At 44.5% G+C, this 9,137-nt stretch overlaps 1 protein-coding gene across 1 annotated transcript; it reads left to right on the top strand.

Moving 5' to 3' along the window:
* The first annotated feature begins 2,002 nt into the window (after window positions 1–2,002).
* TMEM248 (transmembrane protein 248) lies at window positions 2,003–6,623 on the top strand. The gene is made up of 6 exons (XM_010187659.1): window positions 2,003–2,172; window positions 2,585–2,870; window positions 3,471–3,621; window positions 4,439–4,622; window positions 5,094–5,237; window positions 5,991–6,623. Exons 1-6 carry the CDS (start codon window positions 2,014–2,016, stop codon window positions 6,009–6,011), a joined length of 945 nt encoding a protein of 314 aa, XP_010185961.1. The 5' UTR covers window positions 2,003–2,013; the 3' UTR covers window positions 6,012–6,623.
* Window positions 6,624–9,137: the final 2,514 nt, after the last annotated feature.

Here is a 9,137-nt window from a genome sequence, read left to right as displayed (position 1 = left end):
CGTCACTCCGGTACTGAAATCCACAGTTGTTCCCTTTCCTCTCACAAATGCTCCAAAGGGATATTCCGCTTCGGAAATGGCAGCTTAGAGCATTTTCTAATTGCTTTCAAAGCCGCTGAGTTATGGGAGCATATTAAGCAAGTGGCACTTAAAAGCTGGTGCTGTCTTACGTAAAAGTATTAGTCCAAATATTTTGATATGTGTGCTTTTCGGCGCAGCCAGTTTGATGGCTGATTTTAGGCCCTGTGGTAAACAAGAATGCTAATGGGGCTGTTGGAAGCCCCTTTGAAAGGGCTCGCGGTTCTGTCTGTGCTCTGGGTGACGTTCAGCTTTGATTAAATGCTGTAATAAAGCCTGCATCTGCATTATTTCCTAAAGGAAATTCGGAAGGGATCACTGAATACAACTCTGCTTTTGGTTGATCTTTTTTCCATCTCGATGTGTGTCTGCAGTGTTTCTACATGGAGTGTTTGGGGTTTTTAGCTGGGGTTCATTTCAGGAATTAAGAGATGCTGCCAGTGACAAGATGCGAGGCAGAAGGTACAGAGGTGCAGGTCATGGAGTCATAGAACCCCAGGTTGGAAGGCACCACAAGGTTCATCCAGTCCAACCTCTCCAGGTAAAAGCATCGTTTACACGAGATGAGTCAGCCCCTGTCGAGCTGACTCTTCAAACGACCAACGTAGGGGAATTCACCACTTCCCCTGGAGATTGTTCAGTGTCTGACTGATCTCATGGGGAGCAAATTTCTTCTGGAGTTCAGTGGGAATCTCTCCAGAAGCAACTTGTGTCCACTGCCCCTTGTCTTTTCCATGGGACTCCTTGTGAAAAGGGAGTCTCCATCCTCTTGGTGTCACCCTTTATGTTCTGGTCCATGGTGACAAGGTCCCCCCTGAGCCTTCTCTTCCCAAGGCTGAACAGGCCCAGTTTTCTCAGCCTTTCCTCAAACGGCAGCTCTTCCAGTCCTCTGAGCATCCTCGTCCCCCTTCTCTGGACCCTTTCCAACCTGTCCACATCTTTTTTGGATAGCAGGGACCACAACTGGACACAGTTGTGTTATTGCCGCAGGATCTCAGGTCTCTACTCAATGAGTTGAATTTCCCCTCTCTGGAGCAGTTCTGCAGGTTTTGTCCATATTCCGTCTGTTAAGAATATCCGAAGCATTTCTGCCAGTAAAACCTCCAGTGTACCGAAGAAAGCTGTGATCATTGCACACTGTGGGATCTGGAAAAGACTTTGTCTGAAAGCTTGTCCTTTTCCCCCTTTAAATCAGTAGATCAGATCAAAGATCACTCCCTCCCTCGCCCTCTTTTTCCAAACCTGTTCCTCACATCCTTAGCCCACCGCGCTGCAGCTGGGTTGTAAATGACTTTCCTCTAATAAAAGTCAGTGAGGATCACCCAGACCTGCAGGGAGCAGAGGCCTTGACTTAATTCAAAGTTATCAGTGCTGTCTGAAGGCTCAAACACGAACCATTTGCTTTTCGGATCCTGTTTTGAAGGTCTTGCCCTTTGGGGTTGCAGACAGGGAAAGGGGATCTTTAAGGTGTCAGCCTCAGTTTTGGAAGCGTACGCAGGGATATACAGAGTCTGCTCTGTGGGCTGCATTACAACTTCATCCACCTTGAATTTGATCAATTCAGCTGTTACTGGAATTCAAGCGTACTGGTGTGTATCGTGCCCAGGTACGTGGGGAAATAAAAGCCCTGGTTTTATTCCTTATCAGCAATATTTGGCTGTGCGAGAAGTTGGCCTCATTTCTCAAAATCAGTCCCAGCTGGCAATTTCGGGTGCTGAGAAGGCGAAGTCGTGTTGTGATTTGTGCTTTATTTAAGGCCTAGTGAGTCTGTGTTCAATGAACTGTAGTCACGTCATTGAATCTCATGTTGGTGTACGACTCCATCTCTCCTTCTCAAACTTCTGTCTCCCAGGACCTACCAACCCCACGCTGTAACGCTCGCAGCCCAGCCACTCTGTTGTCATATTCTTTCTTCCCAGGCGAACAATCAGAATAATGTTCAACATAAACCTGTTGGAGAACCTGAAGGTTTACATCAGCAGTCGACCTCCGCTTGTGGTCTTTATGATCAGCGTGAGTGCTATGGCAATAGCTTTTCTGACACTGGGTTATTTCTTCAAAATCAAGGAGATCAAGTCGCCAGAAATGACCGAGGTAGGTACCAAAAGATCCTGAGCTGAACAGGGGGAGCACTAATTTGGAAAAGATGCCCAAAGCTAACGAGGGGCTTTTTTTGTCTCCCCAAGAACAGCGTGCAGACTCTTATGGGAGACTGTCTTCATTTGTAGTTGCCTCTGATTTCGTAAGAACAGGGGCAGTTGGTGTGAATGTTTGAATAATCTGGGTTTGTTTTGAGTATGAGGCCAAAACGTCTGGCGTGGGTGGAAGATCCGTGGTATATCCAGGAGCCTTTCCTTTTCTTATTCATTTATGCCAGCTTTGTGAAATTTCTGGTCTTAATTTAGTAGCACTGCTCTGCAGTGGGGGCAACCTTGCTAGAAACCGCTCGCACCCTGAGTTAAGAGTTCACTTCCTGCGCTGATTGAAATCTTCCCATTTGTTGAAGGACTGGAACACTTTTCTTCTGAGGTTTAATGATTTGGACTTCTGTATATCTGAGAATGAAACCTTGAAGCATCTCATCAACGATACCACGACTCCAGAAAGCACCGTGACGAGCGGACAGGCGAGGTCTTCCACGCAGTCCCCACAAACCCTGGAGGACTCGGGTCCCATAAACATCTCTGTTACGATCACGTTGACGCTGGACCCGCTCCGGCCGTTTGGCGGATATTCTCGCAACGTCACGCATCTGAGTTCCACAATTTTTGGACACCAAATTGGACTCTCAGGTATGCAAGACCTCACCTTTATACATCGCAATGATAACTATATAGTCACATAAAAACTCCCCAGGTTATCATTAAAAATCCTTTGCTTAGAACGTATTCGTTGTGAGTTTATTCCTATACGGTGCCCTTCACTTGTTTGCTGGAAGAACTTTTCCCTGTGTTCAGAAGGGAAAAGAACCTACAGGTTTGCCAGGATTAGGCTTTGCAGTTTTAAATAATTAACCTAATGACAACGGAAGGTAATTTTTAAGCCAACAAAATTCCAAGCAGCAAAAGCTTGTACAGGGCCTGTCTCTGGTTCTATCTGGATACATCTTTAGGTCCTTAACTCACACTTTAAAGGCATTAATTTTAGTTTCTGAAGGAAGTCTAATGACTCTGCTGCTTCTGGGGGCAGGAGGGATTAGAAATCCTAGCAGCTGGGGTTTTGTAATTGGCTTTGAGCTTTTTTTAACATTTTTTGCTCCCATTGTTGATAGTAAAAGATGCTGGATGACTTCAAAGGCACAGATTTCAGGGTTCTGGTTGCTGCCTTATCCTAGTGATGGTTGCTCAGATACTTCTGAGACCAAAACCCAGCTTTCCTTCTCTTTCTCAAAGGCAGAGAATCCCACGAGGAGATCAATATCACCTTCACCCTGCCGGCCGCCTGGAATTCAGACGACTGCGTCCTTCATGGCCACTGCGAGCAGGTGGTGTTCACAACCTGCATGACAGTGACAGCAGCCAGCAGCGTATTTCCTGTCACAGTGTAAGAGCATTTTAAACACTCCCTCATAGGTTGGTCACCGGGGGATTAATTCACAGAATCCCAGAACGTGAGGGATTGGAAGAGACCTCCAAAGCTCATCCAGTCCAATCCCCCTGCCGGAGCAGGAACACCCAGATGAGGTTACACAGGAAGGCGTCCAGGCGGGTTTTGAATGTCTGCAGAGAAGGAGACTCCACAACCTCTCTGGGCAGCCTGGGCCAGGGCTCTGTCACCCTCACTGAGAAGAAGTTTCTTCTCCAATTTCAGTGGAACCTCCTGTGTTCCAGTTTGTGTCCGTTACCCCTTGTCCTATCATTGTTTGTCACCGAGAAGAGCCTGGCTCCATCCTCGTGACACTCACCCTTTCAATATTTATAACCATGAATGAGGTCAGCTCATTAATTCCTCAGCTTGGTTCTCTGCTGAACATGGGAATGATGTACCTGCCTGCCTTCCACCCTGCCTGAGCCTTAAGGCTTTCGCTGTCTAAAGCTTAGTTTCCTTGTGTTTCCTCTGGATTCTCTGACGCTGTTCAGTACAGCCTGGAGAGCCACCAGATGGATTCACACGTCTGTGTAAAGCCTTAGGAAAACCGGTGTATGGAGCTGTGGGGTGTTGACTTAGCGGAACAACTTGCAGTTGAATTCTAATCTTAGTACAGGAATTGTAGGGTTTTTGCACACCCTTTGGGTTAACCTTTGGTTTTTGTTGTTTTGGAAGGCCCAAAATTAAATGGCCTTGACTCCTTTCTAAACGTGAGCCTTGCTGAACGTGGAGAATGGCAGTTGGGGTGCTAATTATTTCTGTTTTTCTGCAGTCAGCCACCACATTGTGTTCCTGAGACATACAGCAATGCTACGCTGTGGTACAAGATCTTCACCACAGCGAGGGACTCCAATACAAAATACGCACAGGATTACAACCCCTTCTGGTGTTACAAAGGAGCAATCGGAAAAGTCTATCATGCTTTAAATCCCAAACTCACTGTTATAGTTCCAGATGTAAGTGCCACAGAGGTTTTCTATGTTATGTTGAATAAATGCTTAGCTCTGCTTTACTTGAATATGGTTTTGTTCGTGTCCTAAAACGGTCATATTCAGTGCTGGTTTGTTGTGCAGTGCAAGGGCTGAGGCAGAGGTGGATGTGCTTTACTCCTGGTGGGCCTGATGGTCTTCACGTAATCTCCGAGTGCCCCACAGCTTCTAGTACCTAACATTTCTATTTTGAAATAATTTGACAAAAGACACTGCCAGTCTATGGGAAGAAACCTCTAGTACAGATTTTAACACGAGGAACGTCTTGGCTCTTCATGTGCCACAATTAGGAATCACTTTCATTACTGTACCCGCTGTGGAAAGGGGAGGAAAGTTGATTCATGAAGTAATTTTGGTGCTGATGGGATAATTATTGCGTTAATATGAAATGCCAACTGTTGGTGCTTTGTCAGTAAATGGTTTTGGTTCTCTGTGCAGGATGATCGCTCTCTAATAAACCTGCATCTCATGCACACCAGTTACTTCCTTTTTGTGATGGTGATTACAATGTTCTGCTATGCAGTTATTAAAGGCAGACCGAGCAAGCTGCGGCAAAGCAATACAGAATTCTGCTCTGAAAAGGTGAGTCTGTGTAATGACAAAATATTGACTCTGATAAGAAAACATAAAGACCTCCTTTCTTTATGTAGTACAGACTGGTTCTTCTTATCTCTGGCGATGTGGATTTAATTCCCTTTCAAAGAGACACGGCTGTTTGATTGTGGACGGTACAGACGGGTGCTGCAGAGCACAGGAGTGGGCTTTGTGGATCCTCAGAGTTTGATTTCTCTCCTACAGCAGCAGATTATTGCAGTAGTAAGGGCCACAGTGCAACGCTTCTGCCGTCATTTTGATGTGATTTGCGCTGTTTTGTGTGAAGCATTGGATGGATAGCATTGAGTAGTTTTATTTATCTTTTGTCACAACAGACTGAAAACTTTGACTGAAACATGATACGGAATTCTAACGTGTAAATCAGAATTAAACGAAAACAAAGCTGTTGGAAACAGTCACTATTCAATACTGCATTGGAGAGCTGCATGTTGCTTGAAGGATTAAATAAGAATATATTTCTCTGTGAAGTAGGAAGCTAACGTTGGCACCTTTCGATCTTAATGATAACTTGTTGTATGAGCTCTTTGGGGTGGTTTGTTCTGGTTTCTGTTAGGTACAAATCACCTTCAGGCTGACTCCGGTTTCCTTTCCAAGTCCGACTTTTCAAGGTTCTTTGAAAAGGCAAGGACAGATACGCCAGCTGCGCGGAGATAAGCAATATCACTGTTACAGGATTAGGAATCTGACTTTAATTAAATGTTTTCTTTTTCTCTGGTTTAGGCTGCTTTGTCGGAAGCATAATCCATCCTCTCCTTCTACTGAGAATGACTGAGAACCGAAATCATTGCCTGCTGAGCCCAGAACGGGTCTTGACACTCTGTGAATACATTACCCTGCAATGTTGGTTTATTCCAACCAAAGACATTTCAAGTGCCTGTAATTGATTTGTACATATTTATAGAAGTATATTCAGAATAGGTCAGATGATGATGCACTTGTTCCGCATTGTAGTGCGGCCGGAAACTTTCAGTCTTTACCTGTGGACATAGCCGAATGTTTGTGTAGATATGTTTAGTGATATGGCTACATATAGTCAGAGCAAGATATTTTTGTCTAGCTGCATCTGGGCAGGTTAAGATGCCTTTGCAAGTGTCTCAAACGAACCAACAGATCTTCGGTTGTTTTTTTTTGCCCAATGATATGTACAGTGTGTTTGAAACAGTATGCACCTTTGATATAATACTGCATTTCCAAAGCCACCCATGTACTACATGAATTAAATGTGTATTTGTGTGGCCTAATACTTTCTTCCATTTGCTCCTTGCTTGCAAGAAAAGATATCAACATTTTAGATTTTTTTTTTTGGAAAAAAAAAATACATATTCACATTTTAATAGTGCTGTATTTAGGACAAACGTGCTTTTATTCATAGTAAAAAAAAAAAAAACAAGAAGTGAAGTCCCATTTTAAAATGTTTCTTATTGAAAAGTGCTAAGTTGGATGATTTTTTTTTTGTTTCCTTTGGCTTGCTGAATGCCAGAGACTCAGTCAGCACAGAGACTTCTCTGGAAAGCTTTCCACTTGGCCTCCCATCCGCAGCCCTCAGCCCGGGATTGTCCGGCTCTGCTGCAGAGCAGCTTTCTGTAAGCTCTTTTTTTTTTTTTCTAGAAGGTGAAACTTAATAAAAAGATGTATTGTATTAACAGGCTGGGGCTCACACAGCCTTGAGCGAGGGCAAATAAATCCCGTAGTCTGTTACAGAGCTTTGCTTTGGGACCTGCAGCCAGCTCTGAGGGGCGGCTGGAAACGACACCTTGAGCTTTGTCCCATTGCATTTGTCCCCTTCCCAGGGCACAAGGACATGGGGAGAACCAGGGCTGCTGGGATCAAGGTCAAAGAAACCTCAGTGAAACACACTTGTTCTCTGCGTCCACCCCTAAACCAGAGGGTTTATTCTGTGCGTTTCTCCCTTTCCCATTTTGGCTTTTGCTGTTTCTTTCTGACTTCTTCCTGAGCAGCCTCCTTAATTTTCAGGAATTCGGGTTTTCCTGCAGACATTTCCACCACCGCTTTCAAAATCTCACTGGTTGCCTTAATGCACCTTTCATCTTGTGTTTCAGTTTTCTTGTCAGGTAATGTAACTGGAGGGCTGTGTACACACACACGCTTTTTATTTCCCTTTGCCTTTTTACTCTAAATACACAAAAGAAGAAACCCAAGTCAAAAAATCTCAGTTTTGCTGGCATAAGATTCTTAGTTTATTCCCTCTAGACACTGTTGAATGGTACCCTCTGGTCTGTATGTATGGGACTTCAGCAAGGTCACGAGTCTTGGAGCGTTTAAAGCAAAACAGTCACACTTTTCTTCCAAACGTGTTTCCTTTATAGAATTTCAGTTCCTTTAATGGTGTTAACTAACGTGCGTTTTTCTCCAAGGATGGTAAGGCAAAGCTTTAGAGATGGCCTCGTTTGAAGTCTAGGGATGAAACGAAGCTTCCAATTTTCTCCTGATGCTGCTGGGGGCTAACGCTGCTTGGCTGAAACGAGCCAGGGGAGTCAAAGCAGGCATAGGCGGCTCCGAATTCACACAGACCCCAGCCCTGCGTTCATCCCGACTCCCAGAGTGGCCTGTGAGAATGGCTTGATCTGGAGAGCAAGAGGGTTGGGGTGGTGGTGGTGCAAGTTCTGGAAATACCTAGGGAACACCCAACGTAATGCAGCTCCTTTAAGAAAGCAGAGCCGAGTTTCTGTTTCTGAAACAGCCGTTTCTGTTGCAGCAAATTAAAAATTTGAACTCCAAATGTCCAGCCTGGAGTTTGGGCTGGTGGGGAAAAGAGAAGTTTTTTCTTTAAAATCTGCTTTTGTTATTTGGTAATTGGAGGAGCCTGCTTTGCAGCTCACCACCCACTGTATTGAAGTACCAAGAAATACCGAGATTGCAACCCACAAATGCAAAAGGGAAAACGTGAAAGTTGTAATTTTTGGCCTTAGTTTGTCCCTTTGCACCCCTGTATTGCAGCGGAGAGGTGAGGGTGTCCAGCGGCTTGAGACGCTGCAGTACCGAGGAGTCCTGGGTTGTTCCTAGGCACGATGTACAGAGGTTAAATGCAGCCAAACAGAAGAGTAAAAACTTTAATATCGAAGTTCAGATCATATTGATCTTTCCTTTTTTGTTTTCTTTTTCTTTTTAACTATGACTTGAATCAGTTTTGATTCTATTTGTACGTGTTTTCTTGTTCTTAGAAAGCTGCCGTTTTCTTTTGCGTTTTTCTTTGGCATTACATTAGAAAAGCTGAGCCTTGGTTTTTCGACCCTCTGCAGGTGACCGTAGGGTTAAGATGGCTTTGGTTTGGTTTGTTCTTACATTTCACTTGTCTTGTTGCATGACGGTCAATAGCTGATTTGGAAATGACATTTCTCTCCTAGATTAATTTTGTGTTTGTAAGATGTGCATATTGCTTTGCAGAATAAAAACTACAACGTTTATTCCGTTGTCTTCATTTCCGCTGCCCAGTCGCTGTGGAGGTTTCGTCGATCACCTGTGTTGTGTGGAGCGCTGGTGGAAATCAGTGGTGAAGGGCTGCAGCAGATGGGAATATCAGACTCTGTGTGTACCTGTGAGCACCTTACGTGGAGTATTTTTAATGTACAGAATCATAAAATCACTGAGGCGTGGAAAGACCTGTCGTGCTTCTCTGAAAAATAACGCTCAAAGCATCCAAACGGTGCCTGTTCAAACCTGGTGGCGAATGGGAGTGTTGGTTAACAGCAAGTCTGCGTCATGGTTTTATACTTTTTACTGGGGTGAGGGCCTCAGAACTAAGAGGAATAAAAGCAATTTTAACAGAAGAGTTTTTACAAAGCCCCTTGGTACAGCTTTAGCAAACCTGGGCAGCTCTGAATCACAGAATGGCTCGGTTGGAAAAGC

Source organism: Mesitornis unicolor, unplaced genomic scaffold, assembly GCF_000695765.1.
Source record: "Mesitornis unicolor isolate BGI_N332 unplaced genomic scaffold, ASM69576v1 scaffold47106, whole genome shotgun sequence".
Lineage (NCBI taxonomy): Eukaryota > Metazoa > Chordata > Aves > Mesitornithiformes > Mesitornithidae > Mesitornis > Mesitornis unicolor.
The sequence above is the reverse complement of the archived record's forward strand: the minus strand, read 5'-3'. Positions and strand labels throughout refer to the sequence as shown.